Source organism: Phoenix dactylifera, chromosome 11 (assembly GCF_051530095.1).
Source record: "Phoenix dactylifera cultivar Ajwa chromosome 11, Ajwa_hap1_PhDact_Kaust_v1.1, whole genome shotgun sequence".
Lineage (NCBI taxonomy): Eukaryota > Viridiplantae > Streptophyta > Magnoliopsida > Arecales > Arecaceae > Phoenix > Phoenix dactylifera.
The window spans coordinates 347,360-373,510 of record NC_143200.1 but is presented as its reverse complement, the minus strand read 5'-3'; the positions used below and the strand labels follow the sequence as shown (position 1 = coordinate 373,510).

General features: G+C 40.2%; 3 protein-coding genes across 5 annotated transcripts; all 3 read right to left on the bottom strand.

Moving 5' to 3' along the window:
- Window positions 1–1,643: 1,643 nt before the first annotated feature.
- On the bottom strand, window positions 1,644–4,215 carry LOC103710089 (uncharacterized). Of its 2 annotated transcripts, none has more exons than XM_008795701.6 (2): window positions 3,658–4,215; window positions 1,644–2,421 (listed from the first exon to the last, which is right to left on the bottom strand). In XM_008795701.6, the coding sequence occupies exons 1-2, from the start codon at window positions 4,070–4,072 to the stop codon at window positions 1,730–1,732; spliced, it is 1,107 nt and encodes a 368-aa protein (XP_008793923.4). In that variant the 5' UTR covers window positions 4,073–4,215; the 3' UTR covers window positions 1,644–1,729. The 2 variants fall into 2 exon arrangements, with proteins under 2 accessions (XP_008793923.4, XP_008793924.4); XM_008795702.6 differs by having other exon boundaries at window positions 1,644–2,415.
- Window positions 4,216–9,974: 5,759 nt separating this feature from the next.
- LOC103710088 (protein S-acyltransferase 8-like) lies at window positions 9,975–19,085 on the bottom strand. 2 transcript variants are annotated; one of them, XM_026805814.3, is made up of 6 exons: window positions 18,571–19,085; window positions 17,160–17,345; window positions 14,030–14,326; window positions 11,583–11,816; window positions 10,292–11,298; window positions 9,975–10,208 (listed from the first exon to the last, which is right to left on the bottom strand). In XM_026805814.3, exons 1-5 carry the CDS (start codon window positions 18,607–18,609, stop codon window positions 10,795–10,797), a joined length of 1,260 nt encoding a protein of 419 aa, XP_026661615.2. In that variant the 5' UTR covers window positions 18,610–19,085; the 3' UTR covers window positions 9,975–10,208; window positions 10,292–10,794. The 2 variants fall into 2 exon arrangements, with proteins under 2 accessions (XP_026661615.2, XP_089782306.1); XM_089926180.1 differs by lacking the exons at window positions 9,975–10,208; window positions 17,160–17,345 and having other exon boundaries at window positions 10,431–11,298; window positions 18,571–18,905.
- A 2,712-nt stretch (window positions 19,086–21,797) lies between these two features.
- On the bottom strand, window positions 21,798–24,847 carry LOC103710087 (peroxidase 12-like). The gene is made up of 3 exons (XM_088706255.1): window positions 24,595–24,847; window positions 24,216–24,401; window positions 21,798–22,495 (listed from the first exon to the last, which is right to left on the bottom strand). The coding sequence occupies exons 1-3, from the start codon at window positions 24,823–24,825 to the stop codon at window positions 21,881–21,883; spliced, it is 1,032 nt and encodes a 343-aa protein (XP_088562381.1). The 5' UTR covers window positions 24,826–24,847; the 3' UTR covers window positions 21,798–21,880.
- Window positions 24,848–26,151: the final 1,304 nt, after the last annotated feature.

The window sequence follows — 26,151 nt, the reverse complement described above, 5'->3', positions numbered from 1 at the left end:
TCCATGATAAGCATGACCATCATGATTGGATGGATCGTCAGGCCCATCCAATCACAGCCATCTGTATTTGAGCCAGTACTTTGGGCTTCATCAATATATAATCTGAAGGAGGAGTGCTAAAGGTACTCGTGCGTGCATGCCTTTTTGGTTTACACGTGCTGAGGTTGTGCCATCTTGTATCTTTGGAATTCTCTTATTGATTCTGCTTCTACTAAATACTTGTGGAGAGCTTTTGGTGGTTGGACAACAAGCTCACGGGAAGAATCCAGCAGGTAACTATTACTAGTTAATAATTTTCCAAAAGCTTCCTTTCCCATGGTGGCTTTTATTGCCGGTAAAGACGCACGCATAAGTAGACAATCACGCAACTTTCTCATTTTATAATTTTTAGCCTAGGAACTATTAAAAATATTTTATTATATAGAAGCTAATATATAATTAAAACAAGTAAAATAATAGGTTTTCTTGGGCCTATCCCACATTTTATCTTTTTTTCCAACAATTGCTTGCTATAGTTTTGGGGTTGCATGAAAGGAAGCTTCATCTTCCTCTAAGCGAATTCATCGTGCAATGACCACTTCGAGATCTATGCGAACGGATGAATGAAAAAATTCGGAGTGCTTCAAGATCTATATAGGCTACAATGAAATAGTCGACGTCACGAAAAAAGATCAATCATTCTTTCGCATGAAAGATGCAACTCGAACATATCTACTCGTGAGTCATACGGTTGGACCGCTGAGGTCGATGATTTATCCGAATTTTTGATAAAATCGACTTGACTCACCAAGGGCAAGAGTCAAGTTAACTTGGTCAACCTAGGCCGACTGGATCTCAAAATCTTAGGAAATAACATCTTTATCTAGTTTGATAAACTCCTTAATAATATCATAATTGATTTAAGGAGTATACATCTTGCTATCCTTTACCACACTATATTAATCTTCCAAAAACATATACTGATAATTAAATCAAACTGCTAGTAATAATAATGTTTTTCAAAGTTGAAATTAATCAATTTACTATGATATGTTATCATGGCACTCTCGTGTTGATGTTGGGCATTATAAAATATCTAGTAATTCCTCTCTGTTTTGCTAGGAAAAATAGGGGTCATCCCCCAAACATCTGTTTCATTCGAGCATATAATTACATTGTCAGAGCAGATTCCTCATTCCATGACCATTTGATATATATACATATATATATCTATGTATATATACTATTAAAATATGCATGGGGTGTTTAAAAAGAAAAAAGTTATTCCAACATCAATTAAGTTGTTGGATGTGTTTTAAAAGGCCTAAAATATTTATGTACAAAAGAATTATATATTTTAAAGATCTCCAGACCATGGATCAAGTCTTCCACGATATCAAGTTGTAATGAAACATCATAGTATTTCAATTTTGGGATGATTTTATGTGCAGTCTACCAATATGATTTTTTCAAATAATTGAATAGCCATTTTAGATATGCTTAAGCACCGAACGCAAGGGGTTCCAATATAATACTACCGAAACTAATCTATTTGGTATTTCTTTCCGAGTTAAGATTAGACATTAGACTTCTAGATTTATAATATCTTATGTTATTTTTTTTCCAAAAAATAATTTTTGACTAAATATAATAAAAAAATAATATATGCTCCAAAGGGGATCTCTGGTGGAATTATACTCAAAGGAACAGAAGGCCAAATTCTCGGGAAAAAAAAGAGAAAGAAAATACCCTACTCAGAAGTGGGTGGCGGTAGTTGGCTGGAATCGGCTGAATACGGCGTCAGAAGCGCCGAGCCACCGTTCCCAACAAAATTCTCTGACGCTGTTGCCTCCGAAGTATAGAACCGAGGAGGTGGAGGAGGAGGAGGAGAAGCGGAAGCAAAAACAGAGGAAGATGTTTGCAAGGAACCAGAAGCTAAAGAACCATCCATCGTCGTGGAAGCCACTGCCCAAGGATAGTTGGAGTACATCGACCGATCCGAAAGGCTTGTCGGTGGAAGCGTCCGGTACTCCCCAAGCCCTTGCGGTAGCCACGAGTACTCCAAGTAGTCCCTCGATGCATCAGAGCTCAGAGTTGCCGGAGAATTCGAGTTTGCTGGAGCAGCAGAGGGAGGCGTCGAGGGGAGGCGGGCGTCCTCGGGGAAGTTGAGCTTGGCTCGGCTGCCTCGGAAGCGGAGGGCGGCCTCGTCGTAGGCCCGGGCAGCAGCCTCAGCTGTGTCGAAGGTGCCGAGCCACACACGAGCTGCCTTGTGGGGGTCGCGGATCTCGGCAGCCCACCTGCCCCATGGGCGCTGGCGGACTCCCCTGTATCGCCTCCTTGGTGCAGCCTCCCTCGCTGCTTCCGGGTAGGAGGAAGGGGAGGACTCTTCCATGGCTGGGGCTTGGATGCTGGTTTGGGGGCTCTGTTTGCTATGTTCTGTTGCTATAGAATAACGGAAGAACAAAGAAGGAAAAAAAGTGAAGTTAGGATCATGGTGTCGGTGAGAGAGGAGAAAATTAAATAATAGAAGGGGGTGGATGAATATATGGATAACTTAAGATAAAAATATAAATTACTACTCTTTGACTGGGTCAGGAGATCAAGGTTCTGAGAGAGAAGGTGTTATATAGGGGTATCGATCGAAGTTGTATAAAATGAAACAATGAAGATGATAAGATGTGTCGCCAAATGATTTAAGAAGCGTATTACTTCAGTTTCTGCATTCGTGCGAAGACGAAGTTAAAAGAAGATAAATCCTATGAAGAGCACATAAAGAGTTGGTGGAGTTTGAGACTATCCTGTCATCTTTGGGTTTGGTTGGGAGGGGAAGGAGAAGTTCTCTGTTGCCATGGAAGTCTTGCAACATAGAGAAATAGAAGGAAGATAATCGAGGAAGTTATTTGCTGCTGCATCTTAAAGACAGATAAAAAGAAAAAGGGAGACTAATCTATAATTATTTACATGCCACCTTGTTAAACATGCAACGGATAATGACAGCAAGAGAGACTCATGCATGCTAGAATAGAAGCTGAAAGAAGAAACTATAAGAGGTTATATGTTGCTGCATCCGGGAGTTTAAAAGCATAGAGACAGGGAGTATGAATTTGTTAGCTGTTCGTCATCTTGTTAACATGTAGGGATCAAACTCGAGCATGCAACAAATAATGCACTCAATACAAGATGGAAGAGACTGAACACGAAAACCTGGTAAGCGAGCTCTTGCATGCATATATAAAGTTGCCAGTAAGATGAGTTATTAGCGTGATCATGATGCTTTGAACATCAAAATATATGATAATTTTAGATAAATTCTCACATGACATGTGCAATAACGCTACTCAGTACTTAATAGTTAGAAAACCTGTACATCAAGTTCTGATCAACATTAATTCGAGATGCTGCCACAATAATGTCCGATACAAATTAAGGGAAATATAATTAGTATTTGTCTGTGTTCGTTCAAAGATAAAAGTAAGAACACCAGGACAAGGTGTTGCTTATTCTTGATATATATCAAACCCTTCAGAACTGTAGCAGTGGAGTTATTTTCTCTATTAAATCATCTGCATGTCGACAGTGAATTAATAAGAGAGCTCGAAGCGCATAAAAATCATAGGAAGAACAAAAGCGAGATCTAGCTAGAGAGCAATCAAAGCTGCAGAGAAACGAACAACTCACCTACAACATTTGGTGATGCCTCCCCCCTATGATAGCTGTCAAACTGACCATAACCATGATGATACCTCATCACCAACTCGGGGGGTAGCACCTCTCTCGTTCTTTTCTGCCCGCAGCCGCCGCCGCCACCCTGACCACCCCAAGAATGCGAAGATGACGAAGAAGAAGGCGAGCCAACCGAGCCCAAACAACCGGCCGGCACCACCTCCCAAGCCAAGCCCCCAGGCACCCGCTCCCCGGAGACGATACGGGTCGAGGCCGGGATCATAGTGGGCGTCTCCTGAGCCTGGCGGCGCCGCCCCGTCCTCGTCGATGACATCCTCGCCACCGCCCCGTCCTCTTCGACATCATCATGCCGTGCTGGGGCAGAGCTACCGCCTGATGCGTTTGCCAGTTCGAAGCACATCAAACTCATGCGTACCAGCTCCTCAAGGGAAGCCTTGGAATATTTGAAGGGAGTGGAATGTCTGTAGAGAAAGAAAGGTATCCGGATCAAAAAAAGTTAGTGCAAGTCAATTAAAACGTGCAGAGCCGCCATCCGTATAGATGTCTCCATGGCTAGAGCTTTAGGAGAGAGGGTGCATGGGCTCTTGCCGTTCTTTCTATTTAACAAGGTAATTTTGGAAGCAGAGAGAGAGAGAGAGAGAGGCTAATAGGCCTGTTCACACACAGCTTTGACCGCATGGACCCGGACAGGACGAACCGCGCGAGGGAGTCGGTGCCGGATGACGAGGACAGAGAATGACGGCGAGAGGAGAGTTTAAGTCCGGATTGGCTTCTCCTTTGTGCCGACGCGGGAGCGGTGCGGCCCATTGGGCTTTTCTGGCCTTGGAGGGACCGTACCTTCCCAAACAAATCATGTTTCTCTACAGTATAATATGAAGTTTATCACCAAATTGGAAATCGGTCTTCGCAATGCCGATTTGCACTCCTCTTTTTTTTTTTTTTTTTGTGTACAAAAAGGAAAAGGCGGGAGGAAGGGACAAGCCCACCCCTACGTAGCAGCTCCCACTGGACCCCCACCCCACCAGGAGAATGTTCGATGTGGGCAGAAATGATCATGTGTTGGGCACCCCAGCCGATTTTACTCATATCCTTCCCACCCGTGGGCCCGGCTCGGTTACCCCTCTGAGCTCCGGCACGAATACCACGTGTGAATACGTCACACCTGGCACCACCGAGACTACCAGTAGAGCGATACGCCCTTCTAGACCCCGTGTCCGAGTAGGGAGCATCTGGTCTCCACAATTTAATCGATGCCTGTGCGTATCGAACTCGGAACCACTTGATTGGAAGTAAAGCCATGCTCCCAGTGGGTTACCATCTCCGGTGCTCCCCTTGATTTCTGAGTTCAACAGTCTTTTGAACTCATTGGAGAGCGCTGTGATCGCTGCCAATCAAGCTTGATAAATTGATCTCGGCCACCGTCGGAGAAAAGAGAAGGTCTTTAATTATGATTTTGATCGGTAAAGGAAAAATGTCCACAATCGAAAAGCCGCTGAAAAAGAGGGAATTAATGGTCCCTGCCCTCTTGATGTCCGTAGTGTGAAAGTTCTTAGCCACACAACCATGGTCCTCCTTCCTCAACAACCCGGTCTCTCTCAGCTTTATCTAGCTCTCTAGATCACATTTGGTTTGACTGGCCCTTAACAAGGCTGATCAAGAAGAATTGGAAAGTGGTGGTTGGTTGGTTTTTGTTGGACCATCTGAATTCATGGGAACGACATAATCAGTAAACCAGATTTCTCTTACGGGGCTATGATTTTTTTTTCCTCCTCCTTTAAAATTTTTAATAATTCCGGATCTCACTCAAAAAGACTAGCCAAAAGATATTATTTGAGTTTCTTAGCTTTGTATTAGTATTCGAGATCTGCCCAGCACATAGCTGATATGGGACTAAACACACGTCCGCGCGAATCCTCACATACTTTCCTCACTTTAAGCACTGACGTCCTCACCAGACTAAGAGTTTAAATCCATTCAAATTTAATTACAAACATCACACTCGTGGCCAACCCCAATGGGCCTATGCTATAGGGTCCTCTTATCCGCAAAGGCCATGAGCGAGATTTGCTCTAATATTATTTGTAACAACTCAAAGCCTGACCCAAAAAGACTGGCCAGAGATATCATTTGAATTACTTGGCTCGGTATAAATACTCAGGATCTATCCATCGCATATCCGATATGAGATTAAACACACGTTAGCGTGGGTCCACACAAAATCTCTGTGCTCTCATTTGCTTAATGAAAGTGATTAGATCCTGCCTAATCTTTTTTCAAGAAAAAGATATACTATCAGATTTTAAAAAAGATTTTTGTTTCTTAAATGATAGGGCGGTAAAGTGCTCGGGTCTAAACCCTAGAATGCCCGCTAGTGGAGCTAATAATTATTGGCAAACAGGAATATTGTTCTTAATCAAAATGTAATTAAATTTAAGAATCCAAATTAATCAACCTCTTTATGTACAATATAAAGGTAAAATCTTTATAGTATTAATTTGGGGCCAAATAATAGCTATCAATTACAGGATCCTTCTACTTACAACATCTCCATGGTGTACGTAGAACATCTCATTTCAATTTGTCACAAGAAATTGACTGACTTGGATTTTTAGAATGAACATTGGCTATGTGAACCATATGACAGCCTAATGCTGCATCTCTCCGCACGTCCCACTCGTCACCAAACTAATGGTTGTTTTATAGATACCATGGACTCTGTTTACCAACATGCCACAGAGAATTCCTGCCGCATTAAGCCTGCCGATTTGATTCTACCAAAAATAAAAGAAGACTTCGGACTTGAATTCAGTTGCTCATCTATTCGTTCTCCGTTAGCCGGCGAATGTGGTAGAGTTTCAGCGTGTATATGTTTTTTGATTTCTTGGAGAGAAACTCTGGAGTTAGTCTAATTATCTGGGTTTATTTGTCAATCATTAGGTATGGCATTGACCGTCTCTTCAGCAGCCACGTGTGTTGGATCTTGGTTGAGGTAACCAACTTGTAATAGTAATAGAGTCACCATCATAACTAACTAAAATTTGTTACAGTTAGACTCGTGTATATATATTCTGTACATAATACATTATAAGCAGATAATTCATACACAAATCTAAAATTCGGAGATTTCATCTTCTCCTTTTCCCTCCGCCATTGAAGGATCCAAACTAAAAATTTATAAAAAAAAATATTATTAAAAATAAATTCGAATTTATGTGAAAACAAGTAAATAGGTTAAACAAAATCATTTTAGTCCCTAATACACACGAGTGGCTATTTCGAACCCTGAGGACCCAAGGGTTCCGAGGAGTCAAACGGCATTGCCATCACGGCGCGAATCACATGAATGATAGTTGAATAAAGCTAAAGAATGGAAAGCTCTTTCCTATCTCATATAATAGTGTCAAGGAACAAACATGTAAGTCGGATTTTTTTTGGTTGGTATGCTATTCAACGTTGATATTTCCATACAAAAGTCATTCGTGCTGTGGGAAAGGGAAAGGGAAATGTAATTGGTCTTGGTTTAGGATTTTCCTGCATCTTAGAATAAATTTATTGTTGAACTTTTAAACTACCCACCCTTGTGCTTACCGTTCCACGAGCGACTTTAATTTAACATGACAACCAAATTCAGGTAGAACACCAGACCAGATCTAACCCATGACTATACTATATCATGCATGCTTTTAACTTTTTGATAGTGGGGTAGATGGTTTTAGCACGGTGGTCTCTTAGTGCGGCTTTCATTACATTTTCAACTTTCAATCATGGAATAAAAAACGATGTGTTACACATTTGTACTACTTCGAATTACGGTGCAATTTAGGCCCAACATGTACATTGAAGAGACTTTATTTCCATTAGAACATGATGTAATACATATCATTTTTTTTTTGTGAGAAATAATTCACGTCCTATATTCAAATGTATGCCTGGCAGATATGAGTCATGCTATTAACATGGTCATTAAAAATGAGATCTATTGAACGTGACTCTCAAAGTATTATGCATTGCATTCTGCTCTTACAAAAACTAATATTTTCCCTTGCATGACAAGTCAGAATGGCACTGCTCAGATTAAATATTGCCATTTATTATGCAAGCGAAGAAAGAATTAATTTTAGAAGTTTAAGAGACAAAACTCTATTGTAGTTTTGTTAGACCAAAGGATTGTTTATACCCATGCAATTCTAACACATAACAGCCGATCAACGTGCTTCATTATTATATAATTGTTCTATGGAAGCTCTCTTTGGAGAGAGAGAGAGAGAGAGAGAAGAGCAATCAAGTTTATGATCTCATGAATCATTTGTTTGTATGCAAATGTGTGCGTGCCCATACAGGTTGGCAGGGGCACCATCAAGATTGTTAAGAGGATATCAAGTGGAGGAAATGCGTTGTGGTCCACCAGATGGACCCGCACGGTAGATGGTTGTGTGGTTGCGGTGCCCTAGTTTGTTCGGCTAAACGGACAAGTCTAAATGGGCGATAAGCCCGAGAGGGATAGGCGGTCAAGCTCTGCCGAATGCTGCAGGTACGACGATTTCTAGTTTTCTACTTCTCTAGAGGTTGCGTCAAAAGAAAAAAAAAAAAAAAGAGAAAGAAACATGGCTGAGGCATACCTCGCAGCGTGGTAGGTGGTAGTTTAGGGGTAGCTCAAGATTGGTCCTATTAATTTGCTGGTCCGTCTCATCTAGACCTAGCCTCCGTCGCCAACGAAGCGATGACCGCATGAACGCTTCCAACTTTCCTTCTGAAATTTTTAGTGCAACGCACCTAGATATAATATTATTTGATCAGATGAGCTCGCTCTTCTTTATTAATGACGTGTCATCCATGACAAAAGAGGAAAAGAACACCATAGCTTGTTTCATGGATTTAGAAAGGAAAAGGATGGAATGGACCATTGCATCGGTTCCTTCTTTATTTAGGTACACGGTTCGTGCACGTTCCTCTCGTGTTGAAGAATTGCGAGGCTTGTTTACTCTTCTTCTTCTTCTTCTTCTTCTTCTTCTTCTTCTTCTTCTTCTTTTTTCCTAAAACCGATGATTCATACTATACGGGTACGAATACACCTAGAAGAGTCAGCATACAAAATCTCCCGGATAGCACCAGGCAAATCACCCTCACCAACCCATAGTGAGCCGCCTGAGTGGCACGCAACATATGCCGCCACCCAGTCTGCCGCCCCATTGGCCTCCCGATATACATGCCCAGCTCGAAAGAGTACCCCCTCCCTCACCATCAACCATATATCCCGGAGCAGTGGATGAACTCCCCTATCGCTATAAGGGCCCTTCCGGACCCAACTGATCACAGTGGCCGAGTCTCCCTCCAGGATGATGGAGCTCGCCCGAAGAACGGATCGCGCATATCGCAACCCCATCCAAGCTGCCCGCAGCTCTGCCCCTGGAACCGAGATGTCGAAGATCTGACAGCCTCCTGCTGCCACCAAGCAGAAATCCGGGCTCCTGATGACAAATCCAGCACCTCTCCTCCTACCACCATCCTGGACTGAGCCATCAAAATTGACCTTGAGGAAGCTCGGTGGTGGGGGCTCCCAGGTGAAAAACACCACATGAGGAGCTCCTTTGGGAAGACCTCCAATGCAGGATATGCTTGCACTCAATCAGCATAATAATAATATATATTTTTTAACTTCTTTCTAGATTTAAAATATTAATTTTCATAGCTCATGAGCATCACCAGAAATCAAAGGGGCCTTGTGCCCAAATATCTTATTGATGTGATTGCTTGTACATCACCTTCGCCCTGAAACCACATTCACCGTCAGCAAAAAAAAAAAAAAACCAGAGCCCAGAAATCTGAATTCAACCAAGACTAGACAATCCAAAATGGGATACATCCAACACCATTGGATAAATGGGGAGAAGAAGGGAATAGAATACACAAGTATAGTCACGGAGGCTAATCGTGTGGCACGGTGAACTCCTCGTCGAGCTGGCTGGCGGCGACGCCCCATGTAGTTATCGGCCCTGGCGCCGGACCTTCTGGTCCACGAGCACAGAACTCAATGCATATTTTTTAAACTAAGAGTCTGAATAATTAGATTAATTTTTTTAAAAAAATTATGAATTAGATCTGCAAAATCATAAAATTACAGATTGAGCTGCATCTATATTCATTAGATACTTAAAAAACATTTGAAGTAGACCAATTTCAGGAGGGAAAAAAAATACTGAGATTTTTTTTTGCCCAATGGGATGACTCATGGGAACTCCTGGATTCCACTGTTGCTCGTTTTCCACGACATCCTAAAGGTCCCCCTGGCTGGGCACACCAGAGTCAAATCATTTTCCTAGAATTCAGACTGATTCGTATAAACTGTGGGAATATAAAATTGTTGTCTGCACAACAGTGCATGTAGGAAGAAACAATAAGAGGCAGCAACACTTCTCGCAATTAGCTCCTACATTACCTAGAATTTGTTCAGATATTCATTCAGCAAATGAGAACCGAACTCATCATACGTTTCAATACTTTGAAGAATACTGCAGCAATTTGTTGGAAAAAAACTCCACATTCCCCTGATCCAAGAAAATTAATATTATGTGTCCAGTGTCATGGATGCAACAAGAACGGTCATTTATCTCAGGTGAATGAAACTGACCTCTGCAACACGGTAGGGCAGCATCTTGCAAATTTGAGATATCCTGTATCCATGAGGCAAAGAATATCGTCACCAGCAAATGAGATTCCTGGGCATCCACAAACCACCAGTATCATATGCTTTAATTCAGAAAAAAAAATTGGAAAAAAAATATGGATTTCACATCTGGACATCCTGCAACAATGCTTTACAGAAAGAATATGCCACAATCCAGATAACCCACAGATCAAACTATAACATAAACAGCAAGATGGAAAAAGAGGACAGCATGTGGCTTTCAAATTCCTTCGCTTCTTCAACTGAACTAAACACCGATACATATATGTGCTACTGCAAGAACAAATGGAGCTTGTTATATCGGAAAGACCAGTCACAAGTGCAAAAGCCCTCCTGCCATTTCTTTCTTTCCCTTTGATTTTTTTTCTCCCCCTTTCTTCCTTTGAAAGGATTTGAGCATCTGATAGTATCCTGGGTTTTCACAGTATAAATGGCACAATGATCGACTAATGTGCATCCTTTTGTGATGACCCTCCACCATCAGTGGCTGAAGAACTGATTGCCAGAACCTCTGGTGAGATATCCCACTTCCCGCTTCTCCTACCCCAGCTTGAGTTCCTCACTTCACCTCTAATAACGGGAACCTGTGTGTTTGGATTGGCCGCAAGTTCAGATTCTGGGAGAACGCTGTGCATCCCATTGCTGTTTCTGCCACCCATCTCCTCATTGACCTCTTCATAGTTACGACGCTGCGAGATCTTCAATAGGTCCCCACCTAACTCCAGATCATCTTCAACTTTTGCACGTGGACCACCAGCTGGTTCGTCTTCTACCTCCCTAGCATGGCTGATTCGGGCAGGTCTTGCAGCTTCCTCCTGTACATAGGCTCGAAAGTTGTTTCTAGAAGGTTTTATCTTTGAGCAGAATACTTCTAAGAAATTATTCAGGCAACCCCGGTCATAAACGTTGGGCCTGTTGTCTGCTCTGTATCGGAAATTCTCATTGGTTGTCTGCAGAACAGAAAACTGCTTATTATGCGAATAGATTTCAAGCTGAGAAAAAGCACAATCTAATGCAGACAGAAAGATCACCATACTGTACAAGAGTAGAAAATGTGCATAATGCGAAAACTATGTGAAGTTGTGAACCATGCAATATGACAGAACTTGTATTGTCAAAACCAGCATTATGCACTTTCAGAATTTACTTATCAAACAACCTGCAGAAATACAAAACAAATAAATAAACAAAGAACACGCAATGAACCCAAGCAAGCAGGAAGAAACGGATTGACCTGGTTAGAGCCGATAAGATATAAATGAAATCCAGTGAGACCACCAACAAACCACAGGGAAATGAAGCAGTATATCATGAGTATCACAGATGCAGGAGACTTTTTCATTGCCTTCCATACTGTAGGATAGTCCTCATCCATAAGAAACTTGATGTACAATGCAGACATTGCAAACACATAGATGCAGAGAAGAGTTGAGGAAGAAACGAACAGGAAAAAGTATCGGTAATTGCGCTGCACATAGACAAACCCATAATGTAAGGAGACAATACAAATAGGAAACCTGATAGATTTAAGTATATATACAGTTATACACTACAATGAAGCATGAGAATAAAATAACACAAAATAAAAACAGAAAAGTTGCTTAAGTGCACAAGAATGGTGAAGGAGATAAATACCATCATACACAAGCAAATTAGAAATAAAGAGAAATAGCACTGGCATAAATAAATTATGGGCCACAGAATGGTCGTGCATACAATGAATCAGATTATATAATTCTTAAGAGATATAAAATTAGGTGATTATTTCCCTAATACATCCCTATATTATATCAACACAAGCAGAAATAGCACCACATCAATATCAATTCCTCTGCATATAACATATAGGAAAAAAATCAAAATGCAGCAATAGCACATCTGAAAGCTAGAAGGACCAACTTGACATGATATAACAAAATAGGCATTATAAGATAAAGCAAGATAAGATTTAACAAAATAGAATTGGAAGGCCTTGATGGATCATATAGAACCAGATAAAATAAGTGGAGGACTTGGAAGCTCAATGGCAAGGCAGAATACTAGGGCAGTCTGCAAATGAAGATGACATTCTTCAAATAACAGAGATGGCACCTAATTACTTCTATGTCTGAAATTAACCATTAAATATATTCCAAAGTAATACCTTGCTATTGCCAGCAACTACAACTGTCTGTTTCTTAGCATGTTTCCATGAAGTTCATTGAATTAACAATATACACTGTTAATTGATTGACATCCCTACCAAGCTGGATTTTATGGTTCCAACATATGAGAAGGTTACAACTCATGCAGTTCAACTTGTTTTTTGGATGTTATAACAAGAGAGTCTGGGTAGTACCAGCGACCATAGCAAAATGGTCATAAGATTAACTTGTGATACGCCATGGCATGTCCATGGCATGAACACGCAAAATGTGCATAAGATTAACTTGTGATACGCCTCATTTGGTGAGAACATGGTTTTACAAATCAAAAACAAATTATGCCATCAAAGTTGAATACAGGTTCATATTATGTGCATTGCAATTATGTTATGAAATCAGTAGGAAATTTCACCCAGATTTATAATTCAAAATCAGAAGAACATAAAGATACTGGGGGAAAGATCTTTTATATATTATGAGAAGGACCAACATTTTTAGCTTATATGACCTAAAATAAATATTCTCAGAAATTATCTCTACTTATCTTTAACTTGATTCACTTAAATTTTGTTTCAAATATTAGGAATCATTTTCTTTCAATTGAATTTCTAGTGCATGACTACCATAATTGTAAATATATACTGGGGTTTGATGAAATGCGTGTAAGCTCCAGACATAATTTGAGAGATCCTAGAAAATTTAGGAAATATCAAGTAACAAAATAAAATACATTTTTGGTATAAGTCCAAAAATAAATGACAAAAATATGTTTGGATTAATTAACTAATATTCTGTATAGAACCATATTGCGTTAAAAAGGTGATCATTCACATATTTAATATAGTTTTATATAACTTTTATATGTTTGAGAATATGTGTGTGTGAGGGGGGGAGAGAGAGAGAGGAACGAAAGTGGGACGAGGACAAGTACTTGAGTGTTAGCTAACCTGGATAAAAGTTCTATGAGGATATGAATAACACCGGAGGAAGCTTTAATATGAATACTTGGCAACTAAAAACTCATAAAGCTGACTAAATAGTTGACCCAAAGCTGACAGTTGCGGTTATGATTATTGTCTTGTATTTTTATTACAACTCTCATGCAAATTTGCCATAATAAAACAGTAATGCATATATCAAGACCCATCAAAATACCATGATTTCTAAGACATATGTTGAGGACAACTCCCTTAAAAAGTTAAATTAGCCGTGAAAGTGGAATCTTATAATCTACAAAGCTTGTATCTACAATGTGTAACACACAATTTTTGGAAACATACTAATTGTCCATCTAACTAATTGAACAAAATACAAGTTCAAAACAACCGCATGACGTAATGGTAACTGTGAAAGAAACATGGTCCATGTTATAGGTGTTATAGGTATCCTAAGAAGCAATATACTTGATTACTGATATGATCCAGTAGTACCACATACTTAAGGTATTTTCATGTGTTTCAATGGATAAAGAACTAAAGCAAGTGTTTAGTCATTATCATGATTTAAAAAGTTGAATACAACAAGTCATGTAAAACACCTGTCCAATGCATTGTCCCACCCAGGGGCAGTGGTGATCAAAGCGTTCCACACAATTATTGCAGACGGAGCAGTGAGAACAACGGGGAGGACGATAGACCATACAGGTCTCACAATATTTTACTTTCACAGGGATACCATTAACCATTACTTCTTTAATGCGTGGAAATTGTAGATTGGGTGTATGCCTCCCACCAACCTCTGAAGTATCATAAGAGAATTCTTCTTCAAAAGGACGTGAAGCACGTGGTACAATACCCGGATCTCGAGCTGAAGTAACCAGCAGCAGCAACAGAATCTAGAAATCAGAACATGAGACAAACATAAGACAAGACTCTGGTGTACATGTGGATTTTTCCCATAAAATTCAAAATTAATATTACTTGTACAATAATGTGGAGGAACGAGTTTTTGTTTTTGATGTCCGAGTTTGAAAAAGATGCTATGCTAGTTCTAGGAAAAGGCATACTTTTTTTTTTGATATTATGTCTCATGTTGGATATTGCTGCTAAAAATTCTTAAACAGCACCAGGAAGACATGCACCCATTCATGCATACTTGTGTCAAAAGATTAAACAGCTATTAAGAACAATTAACATGGGCATATTCATAGCCAATCAAATTGTTTCATGATCAAGAAGATTCACAAATCAAGCACAATGCATACAAGAACTAGCTGAGGACCAAATGATACGGATTACAAAATAATTTTTCAAACTAAGAGTAGCTAATTGAATAATAGTTATGCAAATGAGGCTGCAACTGAGGCTACAAATGAAGGCCACAAGCCATTATTGATAGTGAACAAAAGAAATTATGATAACAAACCATACAGAGAGAAATCTTTTTATGCTACTTGAGAAATGAACTGTTGATACTTGACAAGGTTACAGGACCACAAAATGCAATTCAATAGTTAAAATGCTTCACAGACAAAAAAAAAGATACATAATTGTGGATTTTGCATAAAAATCCCCTAAATTTGCTTTGCAACAAAGGCTATATTTTCTTTCTGCAAAATGATACACATTTAGGCGTCCTCAGATGATTTTGTCCATGGTCCTATGTAGCTGGTAGGCAGTATTCTAAATAAATTGCATCAGATATCCAAAAAACATGTATCGCATGTTTATTAAATACATTAGAAACTTAGTAAATGTGTATCCTCCATCTCATACTTAGACTCAGGGGCAAAATTGTCCAGAAACATCTAAATGTGGATTGCTCTTCACAAAAAAGACCTTTTCTTGCAAATGAATAATTAAGTGGATTATTTATGCAAAATTCACTTCATAATTAGACAGTTTTGATTACAAGATCCTGTTAATTTTCAATTACCGTTAAATAATACAATGATGGGATTACAGAAATGCAATGCTGTCAACCAGAAATTTAAAGAAGAGGTGGAAATTGGGCAGGTCAATACGAAACCATCCTGAGCCCAACTCAAAATTGGGCCAAGCTTGGGCAGGTTTAGGCACAGCCAAGGTTGGATTTGGATTCAAAAATCCCAACCAGACTCAAATTCAGGTTGGATTTGGGTTGAGATATTGAGCAACCAGGATATATATATATATATATATATATATATATATATATATATATATATATATATATATATATATATATATCGTGGACTTTGCTCCTCTTGAGAGAAGATGGTATCTAGTCTCAACTCCAAAATCAATAATTGAGCATCTAAATTGAAGATCCACACAACTAAACATGATCTATGCCACTAAATATGCCTAGAAATAAAAAAACATGTATTTTATGGTATCATATGGATACAAAGATAGACAATTTCCATTATGCTACTATGCTAAAATACATCAAAAAAGCATTTATATTGAGAATCCACCTTATTAATCATGGTCTACATACGTCAAAATATACATAGATTGAAAATCAATATTTTTTTAAGATTTTTAATTTCTTAGCATTCTCGATGGTATAGATCATGATCAACAATACAAATTTTCAATATGGATGCCCTATTATTGATTTTTGAGTCGAGAGCATTTGTATGGATGTATAGATACCCTCTTCTTTTGAGAGGAGCAAAGTCCATTTCTCCCCCCCCCCCCCCCCCCCCTCTTTATATATGTATGTATATAGTAGCTTCTCTCGAGAGGAGCAAAGACCATCTCTCTCTCTCTCCCTTTATGTATGTGTGTATGTATGTATGCATGTATGTAAGATGTGCTGCCATTTTTCAATATCTCAATAGTGCTTGATTAGCTATCTGAAATTACGACCGTGTTGTACTCACACGTGACGTCACTATCCCTAGTTCATTTTGTTTTACATTTAGGTATTATTCATATGACATAGGAGCATTTATAGGTGACTTGGTTAACTGATCCAACCATCCCAACCCAACACCCCAATTTTGAACCCAAGCTCAAAAAATTGAGGTCAGTTTATGTTTGGGTTGAGGATCTCGATTAAAGATCAGGCATGACTAGGTTTCAAGCTAAGGTCTTAGGGTCTCAGGTTGGGTCTAGGTTGACCAACCCAACTCAACCTACTGATTTCCACCCCTAATTTAAAGATGCTAGTAATATCTCATGCATGGTACACCGTACTAGCCCGAACCGGATGGTACAGGGCGTACCATACCGTATCGATTCAGTACCGATATCCGGTACGCCAAAAAAATTCATCCCGTACCGTACTAACACTGTGCTAGTATGGCACCGATACGGGGCCCAATACTGAGACGGCGAACATTGATCTCATATTTAGTTACAACAATAACAACTCCATAGCCTTGACAGAAACTTCTTCTTCATGAGTTTACTTGCACTTATTAATCTCTCAACAAGTGTGACAAACAACAGCCAAAACAGTTATACATAATACAAGGGACATCTCATAGGTTTGGTAAACTAGCACGATTTTACTCGTAAAACAAAACAGAAAAAAGAAAAAGTAATGGTCTACTCACATTGTGATAAGAAAAATGAAACACATAAACATGTTGATCAACAAAGATAAAACAATAATTTGTTTATTTTATTAATACTGGTTAGAATTCTTTTTAGTATTATAAGCCAACTAGCTAGGAAGCTTTACATTAAATGCAATGTCTCGAAGTTCCAAGATTAAAATAGGCAAAGAGTACTGACATGGATTGTAAAGGCTATTGCAACTACCAAGACTGCATATCCTGCATTGTATGCAGGAAACCTGTGGAGAAGATGTCTTGCAACAAATACGCAAAAGATTATAACAGGAACAATGATGAGTGAAACAGTGATAAATAGTGACCTAGCATCAGGCCCAAATATCAACCTTCCCTCAAAGATGAATTTCTGCAGAAGACAAGCATACAAGTTAAACATTTCTTGAGAATTAAGGAAAACAAGTCATGATAACTCTTTATGGGTCATGAAATAAGCTGCAATAAAATCTTCTACATCATTAGCTATTCCATCAGATTCAAATCTCAACTTCCAAACAGATGCATAAAATTTTATATCATAATATAAGAAAAGGAATGCATAATAAAATAGAAACCATCACATTTCATGTTCAACCATCTGACATGCTAGTATCAATGATAACCAAGATAGCAAAAAAACTGCATTGCACCAAAAAATCAAGACAAGATAGAAAAAGCAGTTACGCAATCAGACAGCTGTTGCTAGATGTTACAGTATTACACGTGGCAAAAGTGTCATAAGCCAACACAATCACCCTAACATGTCAGGTAGCAAAATGATGGGAGTTAGAAGGCAAGCTGAGGTTAAAGCTCCTGCACGGAAGCAGCACCACTGAAACGAAATAGCTTTACTTTATAAAAAGATTAAAAGAAAATGTACAGAAATATGTCCATTTTGTGGTTCAAAAAAATAAAAGTAACTAAATGAAGCAATTTAGAACATATCATCAAGATAATTTTTCAGAGCTTAATTCAGAATAGCTATCGTAGATGCAGTAAAAATTATAAGAAACTTAAAGAGTAAGTGCTCTTCTAAGTAATCCCCAATGCTAAGTATATACAAATACCAAAGACTCACACCCTGAGACCGAGACACCATGCTATAGTAAAGGCAAAAAGGTCGAAGATTGCAAGTATAACACCAACCATTTAAACTTCCAGAAATGCTCAAACTACGCAATCATAATATTTAACAAAACCTACCGCTGTAAAATGGTAGCGAGCAAATTAAATTCTAAACACCGACAATCGATTTTTTTTCTTTCAAACCAAAGCAGCCCAAATAAGACATAATCACTGAAAACGCAACGAAACCCACCCAAATCACATAGCATCTAGCAAAACCTAATTTAATTGCTAATCAACTAATGGACATAATGACCGGCAATCGATTTTTCTTTCAAACCAACAATTTTCCATCACAATCCAACCACAACCAGCACCCAAAACCTCTCCAAAACTCTAAATCAACCAACACTCCCCAAATTTGCCAAATCCCCTTCATCACCAAATTAAATCCACAAAAAACAATCCGAACACCGACAAATACACCAAAAACAAGATCAAAACGAGGGGGACAAAGGCTGAAATCTTACATTGTTGCCCTTCCAAACTTGATAGACTCGTTTTGCCATGACGAACCAAATCCGCTGCGACTACGGCGCGAGGGAAACGAAGACATAGAACTCGCTCATCCTACACGGGCCTCAAAATCGATGAAAAAAAAAAGCAGCAAAAGAGATAAAACATCGAATTTCGGAGCGCTTTTTGGTCTTCCTTCTGAAATAAAGAGAGAAGAAATGGGCTTTTTCCTTCTTCTCTTCGATTTTCAATCGAAGGCTGTCGAGAGCAAAGAGCTGAGGAAGAGTGAGCTGTAAAACAGGCCCAGGGGTTTTGAGAGAGAATGGAAAACCCTCTCTCTCTCTCTCTCTCTCTCTCTCTCTCTCTCTAATTTTATCACTCCCTCTTGCGCACGTTCCGCCGAGGAGGGTTTAATGAGGTGGGCCCGGGTGACCGTTTTGGGCCTTTGGGGCGGAGGCAGTAATTCCCTCCTCGCCGTCCATTTGTACCTCCGACAGAAGCCCGCTCTTTTTCCAATTTTTTTTAGCCTAGATTAGCAGGGAGGTAAGGGCGTAAGGCTTTATGGGGTTCTTGATTCCCATTCAGGGACAGGGGTGCACCTTTCGCGCGAAAAAAACATGATTAACCTTCTTTCGCGCGAAACCACCGTTGGATCATCATCCTCCTGCTTTGAGAGATGTGCCAACGGATGAAGACGAACTCCGCGCGCTTCGAGATGTGTGCGGCGGGTGATCCAATGGTGATTTCGCGCGAAGGAAGGTTGATCACCCTTTCGCCCGAAAGATACAACCCGATCCCATGCATAAATGCGCTCTTATTAATTTATTTTGGTTTTACGGTTGCAACCGCACCATAGATGCACTCGCCTGCCAAAATACAGTAACGAGTTAAATAAGAAGATATGGTGCTTAAGTACTTCAATTTCATTCCTGTACTACACTGCATCGCATGGAAATTAAACAAGCTATTCTTATGCATTGCCATATTTATCGCATTAAAACTCAATTTAACTTTTCATTATTTTCAGGTTAAATCCATACCTCAAACTATGTGGGCGTATAAGAATTTTTCCCACATAGTTCCATTTTTCTCGTATTTTTACTATCGGTTATGAGATATTTAAGAAAAAACTCTGCATCCATTTATTTCTCGAATGCAAAGGATGGAAGTCATCTACCACTCTTCTGAGCATAAATTATGGATTGATGATCATCATAAAATGGAGTTATGGATCAAATCCAGCAGCTGTATTTGTAGATCATGCCCAGTGACTTATAATAGCTATATATATGTGCATCGTTAGAAGTTGGATGTCCGTTCAAAGTTCATGCTGCAAGTTGGATGCCCATTCAAAGTTCATGGCGGGCATCCTGATAAAATAAGTTACAAACGATTAATTGGTTCATGTAACTTTTCGGCGACCACCTTCCTCTATATCATCAACTATATAATATAGGTGGGTTGGCGAATCTTAGAGAGAGAGGGAGAGATCCATTTCTTTGTCATATATAAATGGATGGGCAATTTGGCAAGGTAAAGTGCTTTTAACGAGAGTTTTATAAGCCAATATACTACCACTTCTAAGGTGGGCTGCCAACTAACATGTTAAGTGCGTTGCCGCCACCTCACCTCTTTGGTACCTTGGAAGGTGGCAAGTTGGGTTTTCGGGTGATTCCAAGTGGCACACTGCAAGCTGATCGATTTGCTTGTAGACAATCAGGCCAGTTGGGCCTAGTTATGGACCTAAAAATAAGGTCAATGTCCTAAGAAGTAAATATATTCTTGTTGGTATTGCTACCACACTGGAAAATATTATAGGAGAATGCCCTAGGAGCATAAATCCTTTGCAACGTGATGGTTTGTACTGCAAAATAATGTGCAGCACTTGATGACCATCATCAAAAGATGTACAGTCATCAAACAAGACAGTTTAACATATTATACGTGCATGGCTTGTCTTGCTCGATAGCTAGCTGTCCATGTTCTATATATATAGCACTTTGTAGTGCAAATAGTGCACCAAAGAGGATCCTGGGTCACACTCAAGCTTGCATCCTCTCCCACACAGGCCTGTCACATGTTCCACACATTTGTTACGAAAGCTTGGTACGTGTTAAATGCAAAGAAGGCTAGCTACAATCCTGTAATCAAGTAGGAAAAGGGTAGGATTTCATGATGTGCTGGCTGATGACATAGGTGACGGGTAGAGGCAGCAATGTAGTGTTGGATAGAGGCAAGAGGATATGGAAGAAGCGGAAAGGAATGCTGATGAAATCTAAAACTGAAGAGGATGGAGCCATGCTCTTAGACTTTTTCGGTAAGATGGTACAGCTTTAGGTAATGGACAGGAAAGGAATACCACCCTTGAACCATCCTGAACAAAATGAGTCTCTTACCTCTCCGGCTTCCCTTTTTTTTTCTTCTGATCATTTGTTTCGATATCAAAAGTAAAGAAAGGAGCTAACTGAAAAATAAAAGAACCAAGTAATCATATATACACATAATAATTAGTACATATATGGTATCGAGTTGTCTTCTTTTCTATTGGATCCTTGGATCTTGTGAGATCCTTCCAATCTGCTTGTGGCCTACAAAATAAGGCAGATGCTTCAAAACCAAAATGCATGGGAAGTTAAACTATAACATCCATGCAAAATATGAAAATAATCCAAGCCTGAGTTTGTTCCGGTCTAGCCTCAGGATCTGAAAAAAGCATCCCAAACTCAGAACGTACGACAGGAAAAAGGCCGGCGATATTATTTCGCGTGTGAGAGCGCGACAAGGCTGCCTGAAAGAAGGCAGACAGGTAGGAGGGGTCGTGACGCCGCTCGGGGCGGGCGTGAAGCTGCCGTCCGGGCGGGAAGAGATCGGCCAATTATAGGCTTTTGCCCTTCTTTTTCTTGAACAAAAGGTGGCAATTTTACCAAACAGCGCCCGAAATGCATGAGCCCCTTCCTCTGAGGAAGCAAAAACTAACAGTTTCTAATCATAACGAGACATGAGATGCATTGGAATTAGGTGGATGCCTTACATTAATTTAACTACTCTCTACGTACCAACCCATCCTGGATATATGTATGTGGATAGATATATGTATGTATGCAATGCACGCATGTAAACGGGTTCCACTTCGGTTTTTGAGTATGATATTTCGGGAACTGAATCCAGCTCAATAGCTTGCTGGATTTATTTTCAAACCGTATTTCAGTAGCACGCAGCAAAAGAAATATGAAGGCAAAAATAGAAGCAACTATAACCTTTATTTCAGTGATTACAGTTAGATCAGAGTCGACCGGTATCAGATCGATCCAACAATTGCAAACACTAGACGGCCGGCTTCTGAGCAGTAGCACCACCAACGGTAGCTGAAAGTCCGGAAGTAAGTAAGTTGGGGACGGTGCAATCATTCCGGATCTCACCATCGTTCCCCGTCAGCACATCCAACTGGCTCATCTTCACCATGGCTTGGGCAAAGCTCCAGAAGAAGAGCCGTGGTTTGGCCACAAACCTCTGCACGATTGGCCGTGTTCTCGCATCATTGAACAGATCCTGGTCGGAGGTGAAGAGCCCCCGGCGGTCGAGAAGGTTGAGGAAGTAGCCGGTGTCGAACAAATTCGGCGTTCGGATGTCGTTGAAGGTGCTGTTGCCGGTGGCCGGCGTCGGGCACGTGGCGAGTAGTTGGTCCGCGAAGGCGGCATCCATGTCGGGGTCTCGACTGGGGAAGAGGCGGGTGAAGGAGGAGCAGTGGGCGATGCCGACGGTGTGCGCGCCGGAGAGCGCGACGAGGTCGGTGGGGCCGAGATTCTTGCTCTCGAACGCGTTGAGGAGGGATGTGACGTTGAAGAAAGGAGGAGGGAGGTTTGCGAGCGTAGTTTCGTTGGAAGCGAAGGTGAGGCCGTCGCGCCGGCCCAACGGCACGTCGTAGTAGGGTCCTCCAGACTACATGCATGCAGTGGTAGATCGATCAGCTTTACACAAACGCAACTTAAAATGGCTTTTTCTTTTTCTTCAAATAAAAAGAGAGAATCTCTTGCTTTCAAATAATTTGAAAATATCTTATATATATATATATCAAGGAAAAAGAAATATTACAAACAATGGGGAATAATCTTCATTTTATTTTGTTGCTAAAGAATTGAAAGTGAAAGAAAAAAAAATTTGTCATGAAAGAATTTTCATTTTTACTGTTTCATAATAAAACGAAAGTATGGAAAAAGAAAATCAAAAAGTATCTAACAAGTCTAAATTCTTCATAAGGTGGTAAATTTAATGGCTCAAGACAACTTAATCATACCTTGCAATTGCTTAGTTTATATATATATATATATAATGGTAAATATTTATTTTTTTTATTTTCTTTCTTTTCTCCTACTGATTTACCTTTCTTTTCTTACTCGGTGAGCGGACAAAGCATTATAGGTTTGAATGGGAGAGGTTCACTTCAAATCTGTGATGATAGAAGGATCCTAACTATTCTTATTTAAAAACAAGAAGTGTTCGGTATTACATGCCCACCATGTAGTAATTTTTTTGAATAGAAAAATTAGTTTCTGCTCGTTAGTTTGACCGCCACTCAATAATTAGATTCCTTGGCTTAATTTGTTATTTTTATGACCCTTGCGCAAAAACTTACTTTTGTGATCCATCCGTACGTGCAATCAAAAAATATAAAGGAAAGCAAATCCTACAACAATCATACTCAGTAAAAATATTCATGAATTACATCCGAATCATAGAAAAAGACTAATATTTTAATAATTCTTGTATTTGGTTCGGTCAGAAAGTTGGTGAGTTCATTATATTAGGGAATATTTTTTTTCCTTCTTATTTCTTTTGGAGCCATTGATTGTGCCCGTTGTTTGCACCAAAAAAAAAAAGAAAAGAAAAGAAATAGTTACTGGACTTATTTTTCATTCCCATGCCCTATAGCAGATTGGGTCAGCGTATTGCCAACCTCCTTAATCTCGTAACATAAGCAATTGCTATGCCTCGAATGCCCATGCAGGGACCAAAGTGGGCGGTGGTCTCCTATGAAGCTTTGCTGCACGTAAGATAGCTTGCGAGGCCATGTGTCATCACAAATATATATAGGTCATCATGACATTTTTCCTTTTAACCCCAAGTAGCTGACACAAAGCATCGATAAAGTCGACAGTTATGTCTTTAAACAGTGTCCATAGATTAACAAGAATTTAACTCTAACGGCTTAGGTACAAGAATTAACTGGTTGGAGTCAGGGATCCTAGACCACGTAATAAAGTTCAGGGACTACCTTTCATTATCTTAAGCCCTAATTTAGTATTGGATTCCTAAAAAACTAATCAATTAACATATTTTAATGTCTGGACCCGAAAATCTCTCTCCATTTATCCGCTGCTCCCGAGTGAGTCCATTTTCTGCAGAATAGAGTAGGAATTAAAGCTCTTCTTCCAATGGATTTTCTTGTTCATCTCCATACCTTTTCTGGAGCGCAGCAGCATCTTAGTTCATGATATTGGTGCTGAGAGTATGAAGTAATTAAGAGACTATCTTTTTCAAGGTGCTAAAAAAGGGAGAGTATATGCTTTATTAAGACTCTTTAGGAGAAATATATATATAACTAGCAATTCAGATAATGAATATATAGGAGCTGAGAATAAATGGAGCTATATATATATACCAGGAACACCGATTCACGAGCAGCAAGAGTGGTGATATCAGCACAGGAAACCACCACACCACACACATCTTCGACCAGGTCACGGAGATGGTTGATGACTGCGAGTGCTTTTGGCCTCAATGTGAGGTTCGGTGGCGACTTTTGCTCACTGGTCTCGCCGGCGAGCAGTACTGAGCCATCACACCCCTAACAAGCCAAACATACTTGCATATTAATTGTCCTGAGCGAAAAAATATAATTAAAGTGGCTCCTAGGCAATGAACATTAGGAGCCACAAGACATGGACCAGATATCGGACACCATGCTACAAAATATGGTGGTGGATCGGATCCTTTAACTGCTGACAAGGGACCATCATTCAATAGTAGTGGCTGCATACCTGAACAAAACAGTCGTGGAAATGGATGCGAAGAAGACCGGCGGCCGTGCCGATGTCATCGCTGAAGACTGAAAGGAGATGTCCACGGATGATGACCTCGAGCTCGGGACAGGAGTCCTCATAGAAGTTCCATGAGAGGCCATTCACCAATGGTGGGTAGTTATGGGCCAACGAGAGAGAGGAGAGGAGGGGAAGAGAAGAAATAAGGAGGATGAGAAATGTGAAGGCCATATTGCTTGAACTAGCTGGAGAACTGGTAAGTGCTTTTGCAAGCATTTGGTCTTATTTATAAGGTGGTAGAGGTGTAGGGTTCAAATGATTCTAATTAAGAATTAGAGGAAAAGCTTAATCTTAGTAATTAATTAAGTATTAGGCTCATCCAACTAGTGATTTTATTAAGGAACAGTTGGTGCTGGTCCAAAATTTGACTCTAATATCATTACAGTCCTTCGCTTTTCATAAATTCATGCTAGGACTTCCTAGCAAACCAGACTGTTCTTATTTACGTTATACCACAATAATGTTAATGGTACATACATTCATGCATACCTTCCTCGAGCCCCAATATCAAGCATTGTTGACCACCCAACCCACTGCAACCATGCCCCCTTTTCTTAAAGATTTTTTTTTTCTTTTGTTTTGTTTTTTTTTGGATAAGAAGTCCATAACAAATTGCCTTCCCTCAGAATATAAGGGTTTCAAGGGTCTCGCCAACGAAAAAATAAAACTAATTTCAAATTATTGCCCACTCAAGGAGCTATGCTGCAACTTTGAGCTAATGCAGAGCAATAGTGGTGCGGACACCAGTGCCAGGTCAGCCGGTCGCCACAGGATCCAGCCAGCTCAGCGGGTCCCAGCCGATTCAGCCAGCCTGATTTTATTTTAGATTGATTTATTTTATGTTGATTGGGTTTATTTGCATATTGTCATTTGGGTTTATTTGCATATTGTCATTTTAGGAGCTTTTTGGAATTATTTTATTTGTAGGGGTTATTTGTTATTTTGTGACCCTATATATATGGGTCCATCCTGATGTTTAGGGTTTGATGAATGATGAAAGAAAATTAGCCTCCTTGTCTTCTTCTTCCCCTTCTCTTTTTCTCTTCTTCTTCTTCCCCTCCTCTTCTTCCCCCTTCCCTCTCATTCCTGCAGTTGTCCTGCATCAGCTTTGGTATCAGAGCCACCCGGTTTTGCCTCTGTTGCCAAAACCCTTTTCTTTTCTGGGCTGCCGTGGGTCAGGCTACGAACGAGAGGAAAAAAAAAAAAAAAAAGAATCCATGTTCCCGTGGCCATCATCCTCCCAAGGGAAAAGCCCCTAAGACGATTCCCCCACCCCACCCCGCGCACGTCCGACACCTCCAACGCCGTCGCAACCGCTACCGAGAGCACCAACCGCGCGCCCTGCGACCCGACGAAGAGGATCTCCCTGAGCCACCGGCCAACCGTGGCCGTACCCAAGCACGGAAGAGAGGAGGACGCGCTCAGCTCCGCCCGCGTCCCCGTCGCCAGCTGCCACGCTCCATTGCATCTCGGCGTCGCCGTCCGTGGCCAGATCAC